Below are 18,274 nucleotides of genomic sequence, written 5' to 3' on the forward strand. Positions count from 1 at the left end.
TTCGACCCACTTTTCTCAAGATTGTCGCTACGTTTCTCCATTTTCTGTTATCTCTTCTCTTACTTTCTTCTCTTTTATTTTATTTCTTACCGCTATTTTTTTTTAAATTCTTCGTGCTACCTCTATTTTTAGTTTTATTCTTCGTGACAGGGGTTCACTTTGGCCTGGGGAGTCAAGTTCAGCATTCGCTTCAATAATATCGGGCGCCATCTAGGGTCGTGAATGGGTATAGTGTCTAGAGCCCCAATATAAGACGACCCCCCTTCTTATTTCAATGCAAAAACCACCATCTTATATTCGGGCCAATATGGTATTTGTAATCAATTAATCCTTTTGAAACATCATTGTTTATGCTTCTTATTTAGATTGAGAACTGCATTTGTGCAAAGATTCTAGGCTACTTTGCCTTCATTTACAATTGATAATTTTATATAGCCGCAATACTGGATGCATTTCTCATTCGATACAGATATGTTTAATGTCACTTCAAAATAAAGTGAGAAAAGGTAAACAGTCATAGTGTGTTGGATCATTCTTTATAGAACAACTGAAAATATGTCGTGGCATATTGTTATCATTATATAAAATGGCCTACATCGTCATTTTTTTTTTCCATATTGCTCTGCGCTACTGATCGGTGAGACTTTCTCATCAACTGATCAATTTTGAGAATGAAATGGCTTACATTTCTACAGTCTATACACTGTAGCTTTACCTGTTGCTTTGCTTATCTGACATTTTATGACCCAAAAGTGGCATAAATTACTTGCAAGTACCAATGTTCATGTGTCACCGCCCTAGGTCATGATTAGGATCAATGTTGACAAAGAAAATGAAGTCATCCATGTTCAAGCAACATAGCCAAACAAACATGTGCTTCTTGAAATTCAGAAAAGAAAAAGCCTTGCAGTGTCTTTGGAGTTGGGGACTCAATCCCTGGCCATTGCATCCTTGTCGAAGTGCCCTTGCCCAAGATACTGAACCCCCAGTTGCTCTTGATGCTGCGTCATCAGTAAGTAAATGAGGAAACAGTATAAAGTGCTTTGATTATCAAAGGTAGAAAACTAACTGACAGCCCATTTACCATTTACTGTATATTTCCTGCAAAGTCACATATGGTGCATCCAGGCCTTCAGAGCAGGACACTTGTCTCACTGCAAACACAGCTAACGAGATGCAAAGCTAACATTTACTTTTCAGATGCTGCCTGAAAACACATTTAGGATGCAAAACATTTGCTTCTCCTTTAAAAATGTCAGCTTGAGTGTGTGCATGTGTGCTTGTTAATGTGCACAAGCAACCGGGTTTAAGGTCGCATAGCAACAACCAGCCAGGCTACTCCACAGCTGCAGGTTGCTTTATACTTGACAACAACAACAAGACAAAGCAGGTGTCTTGACTTATGCTACTCCGGCTGACTTTAGCTAAATATCGAAACTTAATTATACAAAGCACAATGGCCCCTTGACTTATGAATGTCCCAAATAGTAAGTTCCAACCACAGTTTTTCGATTTTCGAGTCTTTGACTGGTCAAGTTTTGCTGTGGAATGACTCCACATTTGAATTGCGGTAGAACCAAGGTTCTGCTGCTACTCGATTGAAAAGAAAAAAAAAAGGCAGAGCTACAGTTGGTGATGCATTTTGAGCCGGACAAACAGTCAAACACACAACAAAATGAAAACACTTGCAAGGAGGAAACCACTTACTCTCAAACCTTTTACACCATCAAAAAAGAGCTCCAAGTACCACTATAATGACCAAAATTTAAAAACAGTAGTGCAATAGAACTATGTGTTCATGAAAAATAATATTATTGCAAGTCACTGTCATATTCTGCACAGTTTGAACATTGGCACTGTGCCTAAATACAGGAAAATAACGTTAAATATAACTGAACTGTACTTGGGGAAAGATTCTTTCATTTAGCATTTGGATGAGCCCGAGTACCACGACTGGTACTAGTACCACACTTTGAGAATCACTCAGTGACTCCACACCCCATAGTGTCAAGTTCAGTGCTTTAAAGTGCAGTCCACATGTTTATATATTCCTTTTTGAAGAGGATAAAATCCCAGATAAATTTGCATTCCTGTTGTACTCTTACTTGTGATTTCGTGACTTAATTTAAACCACTCTTTTTTCATATTGGCTTTATAGTGAAAACGAAAAACACAGCAAGTCAAATGCGAAGTACCTTAACAACTCTAACTGAAGCCGACAAATACTGTCTTACATAATGATTCATGGTTCGTCTGCTTTCATTTTTGTGCAAGATTAACGTAGATCAAAAGATTTATGTATCATAAATCTGACAATGTTTATTATAATAAGGGTTCATCAATTGCTTGTATTTGTTAAAAAAGAGGAATAAGACCTTGAAAAAAATAATTGCATACTGAATCGCGATTGTAAAATTGACGGAAAATAATCGCAATTAACGGTGGATTATTTCTCACAATCGTCCAGTCCTCATCGATAGTCAAAAATGATCATCTTTTTTTTGTTCATCTTCAAGCCTGATCAAACACTCGTGTTTGTCGTCAGTGGGTGTTCCTTGTTGTTATCTGTCATGTGATTGCACACAACAGGAAGCACACGTGTGCGCGCAACCGGCTTGTGAGGGTCATATGCTTCAAGGGTGCAGCGTGACAGCAGCACAGTGAATGAAATTGCTTGTCGTACAATCACCCCATTGATTTTATTTATCGCGCTCATGGCTTTCTGCACAGTGAAGTTTTTGAGTGACCACCATCGCATAAACTTGTCTGCTAAATGAGTTTCTATTTATCAGCAAAGCAACAAGCATCTGAATGAATGAATCAGCAGTTCGTGACACGTTGGGAGGGGGATTTCCAAAAAACTTGGGATGGTCTGGGTTAGCAGCGCCAACCATGACGTGTTTTTCCCGCTATGACCTCACAGTTCGGGACAGCCCATGTTAGCCCATCACCACAGCCGCCGTTAGACAGTCACATGATCAGAAGTGGTGGGGCATGAATCCCATTTTGCACCCCTCAAGTATCACCTTACTGCTGACACAGCATGTCTATCATTTTTTTAGGGTTTCAGTGTGTGTGGGGTGTGGGGAGGGTTGGATGGGAGGCTCAGTTAGCGCAGCAACGATAAACATGTGAAAGAGGGCAAGAAGGAAGCAACTATAAGATCTACACTCCTTATTCACTTCAATGATAATAGGCCATGTCTACTCACAAAAAAAAAAAAAAAAAACGTTTCATGCGTTGTCGGCATGCAAGATGTTCTTATGTATTTATGTATTTAATGGCTTTAACATTAAATATAGACTATTTTGCAAAACAGATGCCACTACAGCAGTGGTTCTTAACCTGGCCTCGATCGAACACCAGGGGTTCGGTGAGTTGGTCTGAGGAAAAAAAGTTAAGAACCACCGCACTCCAGATATTGAGCATTATAATGTCATTGGAATCATTTCTTGTGAAATATATCACCACCATCAGGTTCTCGTGGACCTTGATGATCACAGCCACTGATATCTAAGGCAAAAAATAAATTAATAAATAAAACAAATCTGATATTGAGTACCAGTAGGTCCTCTGCAGTACTTGGCGCGATAATGTAGCAGTTTCACTCATCAGCAAATCATCTTTGTTCACATTTTATTGTCTTTGTGTTGAATTTGATTTTACAGCTTCATATGTGTATATATACATCCATCCATCCATTCATTTTCTGATCGACTTTGCCCTCACAAGGGTCGCGGTGTGTGCTGGAGCCCATCCGAGCTGTCTTCGGGCAGTCGGCACGGGACACCCTGAACCTAGTTCATTATGCCCTATGGTGCAAGGTAACAGAGTCAAATGTTGTTTTTGGCAATTTGAAAACTATAGTTGAAATCTGGAATCCATCCATCCATTTCCTGAACCGCTTGATCCTCACTAGAGTTGCGGGGGGTGCTGGAGCCTATCCCAGCCGTATTCGAGCAGTAGGCGGGGGACACCCTGAATCAGTTGCCAGCCAATGAAATCTGAAATCATTTTTCTAAACCCTAACCCTTATCTGAATCAGCAATGGTCGCAATCCTAACCACAACACATCCTTACTTTGGGTTGACTCAGCAAAACTTGTACTAGGAGGCTCGATGCCATACAGGCCTCTTCATTCCTTTTCCCTTCACCTAACCCGTGTGGGTGACTGGTTCGAGGGCAAGTGAAACCTTCTTCTTCCCTGATCCTATTCAGGGTTAGTTCTAACACCAACCCTAATACGGGTTCTTGCCTCTTCTTCCCCAAATGGACTCAACAGAGAACCATATAGCCTTTCCCATTCATTTTTCTCTCACTACACAAGCCAAATCAGGTCAATCAGCCAAAAGGTTTACGGTAAATCATCTTCTAACCAAGCAACACAGGAGATACTGTATTTGTCATTTGTATCAATCATATCAACACCTATCATAAACGTGCTAAAGATTTAAAAAATAATAATTGAAAAAACAGTTGCCCTGATAGACAGGTCGATAGAAAGGAGTCATTGAGATCAGTTATGACGTCTTGACCTCAGCCTTTCCAACTCACTCGAAATGTACGGACGGAAAAATAAGAAAAAAGAAGGGAAAAGAAAACCAGTGTGACCAAAACTGGCTGTATGTTGCACCTCCAACGCAAGTGCAACAGAAGAAAACTAAAATGGGGCTTTAGAAACCACAGAGGCAACAATGCCGAGAAAACAGCTCAACAGGAAGTCAGTTTTGTCTGGACTGACAACACAACATATTTTCATCAACATTTATTTTTATACAGCTGTGTGTGGCACATCTTAAATTAGCACTATGCGAATGTTTAATACCACCTTCAGTGGCCACCTTCAATTCGGCGTCTGACGGCCCGCCAACGACTGATTCGCTGGATGATGGACTCAGCCCAACCCTCCTTCGTACTTTGATGAATCTATATATTAGGGCTGTAAAAATTAACATGTTCATGAATAGTTAATTCAAAATTCTATGAACACCAATTAATCCATGAACCTCCTTTGGGTTTATAACTGGTCATGATGCAGCAGAGCGGGCAGATGCATCTACGTATGAAGTAATCCTGAGTCAACCTTCGCAAACTGTATAATTTCTACTACTACAGCTTGATTTTAGCTAGCTAACTATGTCCAACCCTGAAAACGCTTTTCTCCACGATGTCAGCCCACTGGAAGCCTGTTAGCTTGCGAGCTAGTTAGTGGCTGGTGCCTTTCTCCGCGGCGCAGAAAACCGTACAACGATTCAGCGAGATATATTCCAACCACCCAAGGACTTATGGAGATTTATATCTATATACTCACATTACCGCAGCTCAAACATGTAAGGATGTGTAGTCATAAGAAAGAAGTATTGCCAGCTGACCTTAGAGAGCGGTGAGGGTGAAGCACTTTTGGCGGACAGGCCCACTGTGTTCAAGAGAATAGCCTAGTGCAGGGGTCCCCAAACTTTTTCCTGTGAGGGCCACATAACTTTTCCCTTCTCTGATGGGGGGGCTGGTGTCAGTTTGTAACAGAAAAAGTGTGACGATCGTAGGGGAGCTTAAAAAAATTATTGTTTTCCAGAAAGCCACACATAACCAAATAACCCTTTCCAGGTTCTTTACAGAAAAAAAGTCAGGAAACAACTAATAACACTATTAATGAAATAAATAATAACTAAATAACCCTCTCTGAGTTCTTCACAGAAAAAACAGGAAATAAATAATAACTAAATAACTCTCTCTGGGTTCTTCATAGAAAAAAAGCCATGGAACATTAACTTTCTGTTGCGCCATGCACAATTTAACAGATAGAAGTTCAGCTCAGTTGTCAGAGCAGAATCTCTCTGACACATAAGCAGTCTCTTAAAGTTCTTGTGTTCCTTCCTTATAATCTTTTTGTAGGTTCCAGTAGGCTTGTAGACACCGCTGTTTGCAGTTAGGGTTTTTTTTGGGCGTTTTAAACACAGTGACGGGTCATTTTGACCCGAGGACAACAGGACTGTTAGAGGGCCGGGCCAAATGTGCTGATGGGCAATATCCGGCCCGCGGGCCATAGTTTGGGGACCACTGGCCTAGTGTCTCATGATTTTGAAGCCTCATTTTATATACTTGGCGTTTTTCTTTTTTTTTTTTATCATTCAAATTCGGCAGGGCTGTTAACAACTCTCTTCTGTGATGTGTCAAATTTGAAAGAAATACTTATTTGTCCTTACTTTATTGTATACACATATGACTAAAATGCTCATTGTTTTTTTGAGTCAAGTTGAGTCAACTTCTTGTTCTCAGATTGCTGACATGTGAGCGATGATTTTAAATTTGAGTGGATATTTAGTGTACCAATGCATTAACATACAGTATACTGTATACAATACTGTGTTAAATTGACTCCATTAATCCATTCATCAGTTTATTTTTCGAGAGAAAATACATACTGTATTGTATAAAAACATAATAAAAGAGAGTGTAAAGAGTCGACCTGTTTTTTTTCTCATAAAATATAATTGCTGTACAATGACGAAGACCAAAGTCACAACACTGCACTTCTTTAAAATGAGCTTTGAGTGACATGAGGAACATGGCAGGTGAGTCTGCTCGTCTGGATGTGAGTGTTGGCCGACTCTTGCTGCTTGTGAGTGTTTTCATTTTGCATTTGCGCATTTGGCTGTTTGTATCGATCAACAAACGGCTTAAAGTGCACAGGCGATGATGGCTCTCCTTGTTTTTCGATTTCGTTTCACTCATGCAGCGGCGTATCCAAAGCTCATAAGCTGTGGCACTTTATGATTAAAGGTGCCACTGTATTGAGTAACAGAACGTGTGACTAGCAATTACCATTTGATAGCCAGCATATGCATCGAGATTTTCTTTCGCCTTTGTGCAAGGATGTGTATTTCAAAAGGCCAGGGAAGATTTCTAACATGTACCCTCAAGTACATGTAGAGTAGCTGCACCTTTATCTTGATGCTCACCAAAACCTTTGCATCACCTTCCATAAGGTTTATGGGATTTTACCATTTATTCTGTTAGGATGTCAAAAGGACTACTGCAAAAACAGGGCAAACTCCAATGCAAAAGTGTCTAGATGCTCAGATTTCAGTCAGGACGTCTTGCAGCGCCCGTGGCTAATGGCCCGCTTCCTGTCTCTGCGCCTGTCCTGCCAGGCGCGTGCACACACGCCCTGTTTAACCATTAATCTCCTCCTCAATCAGACACACACGCAAGCATGATGCCGTAACACCAGCCGTGCACTTTTACGACACGTTAAGTGAATGTCAACACGGCGCTATGATACACGTTAGCCTCACGCAATCAATGATTAAACTTTTTTTTTTCTCGCTCAAATTCTAAAACTAAGTCGAAAAGCGCTCCCCTTGCAAGCACTGTTTTTACACAGCAAGGCTCCCAAGGATTTTTTCCCCCACACATTTTATTGCGGCAAATACAGAAAAACTACCATTTGCACACAGTGCAAATGATGGAAATAAGTCTGTGATTATTCATCACTAAATGTCTGATTAAAATATGATCAGACAGTGATGGAAACATTGTTTTAAAATCTCTTTCGTACACCAAATTCTACAATTATTATTTTCTCAAAGTATTCAAAGTGAGCTTCCCCAAATCCAATATTCATCGATTCATTTATCAATAACTTTCTGTCACTTACAGTAAAAGAAGTTGTAATGTACAGTACAGCTCGCGGTTGCACTGCCTACCGGTCATGGTCTAACCTGCCAATATAAATTGCCCCCAGGCGCAAGTACTCACTCTGCTGCTCTCTTTGAACAGTTTAAATCTCATCCACTTTGGCATGTCCAGCGCTCCCCGTCGTTTCTCCGCATCGACAACCAGCAACCACTTTTGGCCTCACAAACACGCCCACATGCTGGCTCGCTCGCTCCGTCCCTCCCTCGCTTGGTGAACAAACAGCTGGAGTGTGTGTGTGTGTGTGTGTGTGTGTGTGTGTGTGTGTGTGTGTGTGTGTGTGTGTGTGTGTGAGTGTGAGTGTGATGGGAGCAGCACTTTGCCGCTTCTCTCTGTGTATGTGTGTGTACAACAGTCATACGTCCAACAGATGGTTGCTGTGCTACACTGAATGCATTTGATTCATGAGAACACGTGCGGGCCATTTCAAGGAAGACCAATTTGGATTAAGTGCGCTGTCTGAAACAAAATATTCACTCTACTGGCCACACTCTGACTTCCTACCACGAATTTAATCCGTAAAATAACTCATTTTAAAAGAGCAACTGTACAATTAAGAAAGGTATTGGTCACAGTGGAACAAATTGTTTCTCATTATTGGATTTGACATGAACAGTTTTATCATAATCTGGAACAGAGTGTGTTAACTTTTGGGTAATCTTCACTCAAAGAGGAAAAAAAAACAAAGTTGTAAAAAAAAATTTAAAAAAAAACTGAAGTTTTCCAACAACAACCAGAAACAGTAGCTTTCCGCCTTGCACACGCACGCACGCACGCACGCACGCACGCATGCACCCACAAACACACACACACACACGCACACACAAGCACACTTGCACAATGTGGAACATCTGACTATGTCAGCATGGTGCTTCTATCGTTCAGTTTGGCCTCTTTTAGTGTGTTGCGGTGCACCGTGATCTTTTAAAAACCCTTTACATAACACCATCAACAGTTTTTAGTTCTTCCTCTGACAAAGCCTCACTGTACGCTCGCTCCGTTGTCAAAGATTATGAAATCACGTATGTGTTTTAAACATACGTTCAATTTGATTGTCAGGGTTCCTTTTTTTTAACTCAAAATGAGCTAAATATAAAACATGATGTAGCATGATGAAAACGAGCCTAGCACATGTGCTGCTTTGCATGAGACGAAATAACCTTGTCGAAGAAGTTTTATATATGAAGAACATTTAAGTGCATCTGGATTTTTTTTCCTTAGCATGACTTAGATTTGTTCTTGATTTTACTGCTTGGTGCTTTCTACCGCCTTTATTACCGATTCGTCTTACTGTTTATTGTGTATGTTAAATCGCTCCATGTACAGCACTTTGTATGCAGCGATGAAAGTGCTCTATAAATACTGTTGACTGTTTGGAAAACAGTAGGATATGATCACTCCCACCACCCCCAAACTATACAACCACCCAAAATAATAAAATAGACATACCGGTACATTCTTTTTCTCAAAGTTGAATTATTGACTCTGCTAATTGACACATGCAATTGTGCACTCTCTTACACACAGCCACTCCTATCCTGTCTGGAAGAAATCAAAACCTGGATGGCACAAAATTTCTTGAAGTTCAACGAAAAGAAGACAGAGGTGATATTGTTTGGCCCCAGTGGACCTTGTACATTCCATCCTGTAGACTTGGGCCCCCTATCTCCTTATCTGAAATCAACGGTCTCAAACTTGGGACTTAAACTGGACAGTGATTTCAAACTCGATCGGCAAATTGGTGCCGTTGTTAAATCCAGCTTCTTTCACCTTAGACAGCTGGCCAAAATAAAACCTTTCCTCTCACATGAACACTTTGAGACAGTAATTCATGCCTTTGTCACATCCCGGCTCGATTACTGCAACGCCCTGTACTTTGGAGTCAGCCAGTCCTCCATCAAGCGCCTTCAGCTGGTACAGAATGCCGCTGCTCGCCTCTTGACTGGTACTCGTAAGAGGGAGCATATAACTCCTACTTTGGCATCCCTTCACTGGCTCCCCATTCATTTTAGAATTATTTTTAAGATCCTCCTCTTTGTTTTCAAATCTCTGAATAATCTCGCGCCACCTTACCTCTCTGAGCTCATACGCCCCTACACCCCTGCCCGGCGCCTCAGGTCTGTGGACCAGTCTTTGCTAGACGTACCAAGAACTAAACTGAGGCTCAGAGGGGATCGAGCCTTTTCTGTTGCTGGTCCATCTCTCTGGAATGACCTCCCACTGAACATTCGGCAAGCCTCCTCGCTGCCCATCTTTAAAGCCCTCCTCAAAACTCACTTGTATTCTTTGGCGTTTGACTCAGCATGACTTAGATTTGCTATTGGTTTTACTGCTTGGTGCTTTCTACCGCCTTATTACTTATTACTTATTACTTATTACTTATTACTGATTCGTCTTACTGTTTATTGTATATGTTAAATCGCTCCATGTACAGCACTTTGTATGCAGCGATGGCTGTTTGAAAGTGCTCTATAAATACTGTTGACTTGACTTGTTGACTTGATTCATTCATCTTCCGAACCACTTGATCCTCACAAGGGTCGCGAGGGGTGCTGGAGCCTATCCCAGCTGTCTGTGGGCAGTAGGCGGGGGACACCCTGAATCGGTTGGCAGCCAATCGCAGGGCACACAGAGACGAACAACCAACCAAGCTCACACCCAGGGACAATTTAGAGCAGGGGTCACCAAACTTTTTGAGAGTGAGAGCTACTTCATGTGTCCTGATTGTGTGAAGGGCTACCAAATTGATACACGTCTGAAATAACATTTGTACAAATGACATTTAATAATATTAGAACATTAGCTAGCTAGATGTATACTGTAGCTAGCTAGTTAGATAGCTAAATAGGTAGCTATAGAATCTATAATACTGCCCATGTTTGCATTTTTAAATCATAATTTCTACGAGCAAATCACAATCCTAGCACTGGCGGGCTACTGGTGTGGTCCTCACGGGCTACCTGGTGCTCGCGGGCACCACGTTGGAGACCCCTGATTTAGAGTGTTTAATCAGCCTGCCACACATGTTTTTTGGAGGCCGGAGCTGGAATCGAACCTGGTACCTCTGCACTGTGAAGCCGACGTGCTAACCACTGGACTACCGGGCCGCCCAGACACTCACACACATTATGCAATCACACACACTGTGAACCATGGCCAACCTCTGTCGTATTACACAGTGTGGCCTTTTCACTGTGCAACCCGACGCCCACACACTGCTTGGCCCTTAAATGTCAATGTCGTTCAACACACATGCACGCACACACATTTTGGTGACATGGTTTGATGCAACCTTTCCCGTATGCTAGAGCGTTTTTTGCCCATTTCAGGGACTATTTCTGTTTAAAAAAAACCTCCTAGGAGCGGCCCGGTGGTTGACTGGTTAGCGCATCTGCCTCACAGTGCAGAGAGGCAGGGTTCGATACTGGCTCCGGCCTTCCTGTGTGGAGTTTGCATGTTCTCCGCGTGCCTGTGTGGGTTTTCTCCGGGTAATACGGTTTCCTCTCACATTTTAAAACATGCATGGCAGGCTAATGGAACACTATAAATCAGTGGTTCTTAACTTGGGTTCAACTGAACCGCAGGGGGTTCGATGAATCAGTCTTAGGGGTTCGACGGAGACTCTGCCATGGAAGGTATGACACACCCGGCTCAACATGTCAATTAGTTATGACACGCCCGCTTGTCCACCAATGGCTGTGGATGATAACATTACATTGCTTGTACAATCAGTATTGTGAGCAATTTAGTTCGTCCTGTCTTGATAGTACGTCATGCGTTTAAAAAAAAACAAACAAAATTAACACATGCTATGTCGAGCAAAAAAAGTCGGACGAATATGTACAACATGGATTCACATGCATCACGGAACGTGATGGGACACAGCATCCTATCTGCATGATTTGTCATGCCAAGTCGAGCAAGTCTTGTCTCGCACCTATAAACTGAAAGAACATTTCTTGAATCATATTTTTATTTTTAACGAAGGGTTCGGTGGATCTGCATCTGAACTGGTTGGGTTCGGTCCCTCTTCCAAGATTAAGAGCCATTGCTCTAAATTGTCCCTAGGAATGAGTGTGAGCATGGGTAATTGTTCGTCTATAGGTGCCCTGCGATTGGCTGGCAACCAGGGTGCCATCCCGTCTACTGCTCTCTGTGTGTGTGTGTGTGTGTGTGTGTGTGTGTGTGTGTGTGTGTGTGTGCGCGTGCGTGCGTGTGTGCGTGCGTGTGTGTGTGTGTGTCTGTCTGTGTTTGTGTGTATGTACAGGTATGTATTAATGGAAAAAAAAGATGCAAAAATAAAAAACAACCACTAACTGGAATTGGAGTGAATGAAACACTGCCAAACTAAGATCCATTGAAAAAGTGATGCAACGACCTGAGAATTCAGGATTCTCAGGTCGTTGGATCAATCACAACTGGGTTGTTGTGGCGGTAATCAATGAAAATGCCAGGAGAATGAATGAGAATATTCACAGCTACTGCATGTCTCATTCAAAAACTGTGAAATCAGGGAGCATAAAATACTGCTACATTAAATGCAGTTTAAAAACATGTTTGTTTGTGTAAGGGTTTGTCACATGCTTGCAATAAAAGAAAAAAACATAACATGATGACTCGTGACCTGCTGCACAGTCCAAAGAAAAGTATGAGCAGTTACAGTCAGACCCCAAAACAATTAATTTTGCCAACCAAAGGCCCCTCTGAAAGTCTAATCTCCGAATCTTTATGCCACCTTTCCTTCACCTTTGTTGTATTATGCCATTGGCAGAGATGGACATTCAGTCCGTGAGACGTTACGGTCCATCCATGATCTTTGTCCCGGACGGACAACAATTTTGGGGAAAGAGGATGGAGGACGGGGATTTTTTTTTAAAGGACAGACTAAGCAAGGCCGGAAGTGGGTTTTAGTCCGTCCTTTTAATCGTCTCTAACCGAATTAAGTACGTGGTGTCAGGAGGCAAAATAACAAGGCCAGAGTGCAGCCAAACACTGTATCTTCTTAACAGGCTATTAACAGCACAACACTAGTTGTACAATTCAGTCACCATTGCAGGTATCCTTAGTTCCTTTTTCATCTCAACAATACTTTTATAGAGACACTGCCTCCTAGTGTACACTCAAAGAACTGAAAGTACCTATTGTATACCCATTTCAACGACTGATAGAGGAACATGCACAGCCTGTCTTACGTGTGTAATTATCCCCCACCACTCCCCATGCATTTCAGGTGCCCCCCTTAAGAGCTGGGCTCTGGTGATGGGTGTGCCTCTGCCGTTAACCTCTCTCCCACTGTGTCCTGCACACTTATTTTTTGTTTTTCTTGGACTGGTGAAATGCAAGGATGGAAGTGCTTTAAAAGGATGAGGGTGGACGGAGGATGATTATTATATGAAGTGTAACAAGGCCAATAAAAAAAATTCAAATACTTACTGTACTACATTATAATTACACAAAATCTGTGAAAATACCTGCCTTTTTTTAACTACAGCCTCCATTATCAAAGGTGGAACAAATCTTTTTTTTGTGCTCCCCTACTTCAAGAATTATTGTGGCACAGCCTTTTTAAATTTTAACTCACGCCTTTGACAAGTCTTATACTTACTTCACCTAGCCCCTTGCTTAGGCCCCAGGAAAGAAATTAATCCTGGCACCTTGACTGATTCACTACACATTTGAAGAGCACCACAAAATGGTGAACTCATTACACTATTTAGAGCACTGCATAATAGATCAGGAGTGATTCCGAAGACAGATTATGACTCAAAAAGCTGAACTTGCTTCCTTACCTTGTCGCTGTCCACTGTGTTCTGCGAGGTTCTGGAAGCGATGGAGATGGTGTCCGGTTGACTACTGCCATCTCCCTGACTGTCTCCATCCTCACCTCCATCCCTAATCATAAACACACATGCACAAAGAACCATAAGAAGCTTTGGCAACACTCTTATACTGCCTGAATGATTAGAGATTCCATCAACAAGTTGAACGAGCTCTGTCGAAAAAGGGCATTGTGGTGCTTGGTGTGTAGCAGTAATAGCAATTCCCACAAATCAAAGAGAATATCTAAAATGCCTTTGAGTAATTTTGAATGCTCTTTTTGGATCAGACTTTAGCACTGAGCAGCCAACAGGCGGCCTGTGACATTTTGTTATGACAAGCATTAACATTGAAATTCACAGTTATTGTGTTAAAAAAGAAATCCGTCACCTCTTGGCATTATTGCGAGGTTTGATCAGTGTTGCCGTTTTGGGGAGCTGAACTGGCTCCTTCAGTGCGCCTTTCAGGTGAGTCATTCTCTCCTGGATCACCTCCCTGATGTTCTTTATCCACTCCTGTTTAGCTTCTACACTGGACGCCTGCATGAGAACCAGAACATTTAAACATATTGTTTACTATTCATAATGTGTATTTGCCTCTACTTGCCTTCAGTACAGTTTTATTATCAGAAGAGGGGGTTCGCCCAGCCCAGAGTGCAAATTTACATGGGTCGCCTTCGATGTGCTCCGTGACTCCCAACTCTGATGTCTGCAGTACAAATCAAGAATGTGATGTGACCACAAAGGTTCTGTTACGGCAGTGCGAACAGACACCCGCAGTAGCTGAGGTCTTTGTCACTCTTTTGATATAGGCAACGATTGTTTTGCGCCACACGAAGCAGACCGCACTCACCAGTAGTCTGTGTTTGTACTGGTACTTGGTTCTGCCCACTGAATCTTTGAACTCCTTGCTGAAGACCAGTGAGAATTCAAACAGAAAGAGGTGTCGGTCCCGCCCCTTTCGGATGAGTGAGCGCGGGTCCCAAACCTGGAAACTGTCTTGCAGGATCAACTCGCCCTGCACATCCAAGTTCTCCTCAAAACCTGGTTTGGAGGACAGTCAAGTTCACTTCAACTTGAGCCTTATTAGAAGTCAAGCTTTATAAGAGAGGAAACCAAGAGATTTGTGCAGCGGGACGATGGTCAGAAGATGACATAGGATCTTTTTATTTATTTGATTAAACGTAAGGAGTAGTCGATAGATTTTTTTTCACAAGATGATGTGTTTTTTAGATGTAGCAGTGGTTGGGCTTTTACCTTCCAGCATGGCAAGGTGCATGGCATCGTTGGCTCTCTTTGGCACGCTAAGCATGACGTCCAGACCATCTTTGATCTCCCCTTTGCCCTCCTCGCAACATGACAGCAACTCCTACAGCACGTCAGTTTCCATGCGGTATCCATCATCATTATCGATGTGAGCATATTATTATTATTACGATTATTATTACTACTCTGTCCCACCTTGAGCAGGAGTTGGTACTTGGTGATTCTCTGCACCGGTTTGATGAGGTACGACGAAATCGAGTTGGCCAGGCCACTTCGCTGCTGGATGTCCTGCTCACGCAATATACACAGAATCACAAATTATGACAACACTCGTCTGCAAAAACATTTGGGACAACTGTCTCAAAATAATGATCAGACTAATATGTTATTATTCCAACACCCACCCTCCACAAACCCTCTTAAAAAGTGCCAAGATAGAGGCCATTTACAGCTTACGTGAAAATACTACCCTCTGTTGGACAACTAAGGTAACTACAAATTCATCCAAAGGTGGTTTGTCCTTTATGGACAGTATGGTACTTTAGATCCCCATTTTCCAGAGCGCGTGGCCCTGTTAGGGCCAAAGGTGACAGCCAACCCTAGCTGCCTTTGTGCGAGAGGCAGGGAACACTTTCCCCTGGTCGCCCACCAATCACACATACAATTCAATTCAAATGTATTTATAGAGCTCTTTCAAACAGCCATCGCTGCAAAGTGCTGTACATTGAGCAATTTAACATATACAATAAATAGTAAAACAAATCGGTCACAAAGACGGTAGAAAGCACTGAACAGTAAAACCAAGAACAAATCTAAGTCATGCTGAGTCGAATGCCAAAGAATACAAGTGAGTTTTGAGGACGGTTTTGAAGATGGGCAGCGAGGACGCTTGCCGAATGTTCAGTGGGAGGTAATTCCAGAGAGAGGGACCAGTAACAGAAAAGGCTCGATCCCCTCTGAGCGTCAGTTTAGTTCTTGGTACTTCTAATAATCTCTGAGGCGGCGGGCAGGTGTGTAGGGGCAGATGAGCTCAGAGAGGTAAGGTGGCGCGAGGTCATTTAGAGATTTGAAAACAAATAAGAGGATCTTGAAAATAACTCTAAAATGTATGGGGAGCCAGTGAAGGGATGCCAGAGTAGGCGTTATGAGCTCCCTCTTACGAGTACCAGTCAAGACAAACAACCGCTCATATTTACACCAATTTAGAGTCTTCAATTCACCTAATCTGCATATTTTCAAATGTTTGAGGAAGAAAGAGTAAAAGCCACGCAAGCACAGGGAAAACATGCAAACTCCACACGGGAGGGCCTGAGCCGGGATTTGAGCAAGAATGGTAAACACTGTGTCCCATGCTGCCTTCTTGAGATAAATATTCATCCATCCATCCATCCATTTTCTAATCTAATTTCCTCATAAGGGTCGCGGGGGGTGCCGGAGCCTATCCCAGCTGTGTTCGGGCAGTAGGCGGGGTACACCCTGAACCCGTTGCTAGCCAGACAACCAACCAAACACTCACACTCACACCTCGGGACAATTTAGAATGTTCAATCAGCCTGCCATGCATGTTTTTTTTGGAATGTGGGACGAAACCGGAGTACCCAGAGAAAACCCACGCAGGCACGGGGACAACATCCAAACTCCATATAGCAAGGCCGGAGCTGGAATCGAACCCTGCACCTCTGCACTGTGAGGCCAACATGATAACCAGTCGACCACCGTGCTACCCGACATGAATATTCATTTTTATTTATTAAATTTCCTTTAGTACTTGTTTGAATGATGGTAACATGACCTGGCGCCTTTTTCTGTAATTACTTAAAATTAGAGCTGTCAGTTTAGCGCATTTTTATTGGCATTAATTTAAATGAATTTTAACGGGATTAAATTTTTCTCTCGAGATTAACGCGGCACACGTCACAAGCGGATGTTACGTTGCTCTATAAATAAACCAGAAACAAAACAACAAGCACGCTGCAGAAGTCCACGCCCATGTCTGTTTTGCCAGCCACGGCAGCGCGAGACACCGAAAACGGACACTTAAAGAGTTTATGAATGTAAAGTTTACTTTTAAAAAGTTGCCAGATTGCTCCACTGACAAGACCAAAGTTACCTGCTCTTCTCTCTCTCTGTATCTGTATGTATGCCACTGACGCGATTGTTAGTGGTTTGGAACTATTTTGTGTGGAACGTTACAGTGTTCTGCGTCCATATAAATAGAGCGGGTGGGGCTTCTCTGTTTGTCTGACAGTGGTAGCGACCTAGCGAAAATCAAACGTCTCCAGTTTTGTCATCGAACCAAGTGTAGTCATCCGAAATGAGGTATACACAAAAACCGTAGAGAGCCTTCCGCGCAAGAAGGACCAACACAATCAACATAGCCTGACTGTGTTAGTGGGAGTGAACCCCCCCTCTTTCAGAATGTTTTGCCCCAGGAGCACGGGGGAAGTGCTTGCGCTTGTTTGTACGGCCGGCAGTTTTGAATACAGCTCACATAAGGAACACTGGTGTCCTGGGTCTCGTTATTCTCCAACAAACATACAGAAACAGACTACTGTGTTCAAAGCAAATTTGAGAAAAACAAAGTATGCAACCATGGTTTAAATCCACTATAGGCTGAGTACTAGCTTACCTTAGATGTGCACTTTATTATGTTATATTGCTCTGTTTTGATTTCATTTAAAAAAGCTGTTAAAGCAGCTGTTGTGTGACAAAATATTTTTTTCACTGTTGTTGATGGACAGTAATATTGTGTGAGAGATTATTTGTGAACAACTACTCCAAGTGTTTTCACTTGGATTATGTGTGAACAACTACTCCAAGTGAAAAATGTTCATGTAAAATTGAAAATCTAAATTGTTATTTCAGTAAATATTTGCATTTGGCACATAGAAAACTGATTTATGATTCCAAGTTGATGAGAGCATTAAAATTGGGAAAAATAGGACAAAAAATGTAAAAGGAAATTCAGAAACGATAAAAAATGTGTGAGTAATCACGATTAATTTAAATTAAATTTTTAGTTCATTTGAGTTAATTATGACAGTTGCATTTTTAATTAGATTTAATCGTTTGACAGCTCTACTTAAAATGTAAAAATATAAAAAATAAAATAAAATACTTACATCAAAAAAGGTGCCGGCATGCTCTAGGATGAGCTGGCTCGAATCGGGTTTGTTCTTGCAGTAATCCACGTAAATGTGGAATTTATCCGCCTGCATCACAAGAGACGGAACGAGACTTTGCATGATTTGTGGGATGCGAATTGTTCTAATATTTGAATTAAGTTTTTACCCATGTGACGAAGCAATGGCCCACATCCTCTGGCAACTGCTCATAGTTGACAAGCTCCTTCAAGAAAATACTGCAAGTGCACACGCATAAGAAACATAGCAGTCATATGTTCTCAATGAACACACTGGGCCCTTGTTCAGCACTACTTTCACAAGCATGTTCTCCAACAAAAACAAGCATGTCCTGACAAATCCCAAAAGAGGACA

General features: G+C 42.0%; 1 protein-coding gene across 2 annotated transcripts in view; it reads right to left on the minus strand.

Moving 5' to 3' along the window:
• kalrna (kalirin RhoGEF kinase a) overlaps positions 1–18,274 on the minus strand; it is a 161,393-nt gene that overhangs the window by 50,113 nt on the left and 93,006 nt on the right. For both annotated transcript variants that reach the window (XM_052082949.1, XM_052082948.1), the window contains exons 31-38: positions 18,069–18,138; positions 17,900–17,989; positions 14,973–15,065; positions 14,769–14,880; positions 14,365–14,555; positions 14,119–14,220; positions 13,903–14,051; positions 13,485–13,587 (exon numbers count right to left, since the gene is read on the minus strand). In XM_052082949.1, coding sequence (XP_051938909.1) covers positions 13,485–13,587; positions 13,903–14,051; positions 14,119–14,220; positions 14,365–14,555; positions 14,769–14,880; positions 14,973–15,065; positions 17,900–17,989; positions 18,069–18,138 — 910 coding nt within the window. The remainder of the gene's footprint in view (positions 1–13,484; positions 13,588–13,902; positions 14,052–14,118; positions 14,221–14,364; positions 14,556–14,768; positions 14,881–14,972; positions 15,066–17,899; positions 17,990–18,068; positions 18,139–18,274) is intronic.

The sequence above is a fragment of the Hippocampus zosterae genome, chromosome 12 (assembly GCF_025434085.1).
Source record: "Hippocampus zosterae strain Florida chromosome 12, ASM2543408v3, whole genome shotgun sequence".
NCBI classification, from domain to species: Eukaryota; Metazoa; Chordata; class Actinopteri; order Syngnathiformes; family Syngnathidae; genus Hippocampus; species Hippocampus zosterae.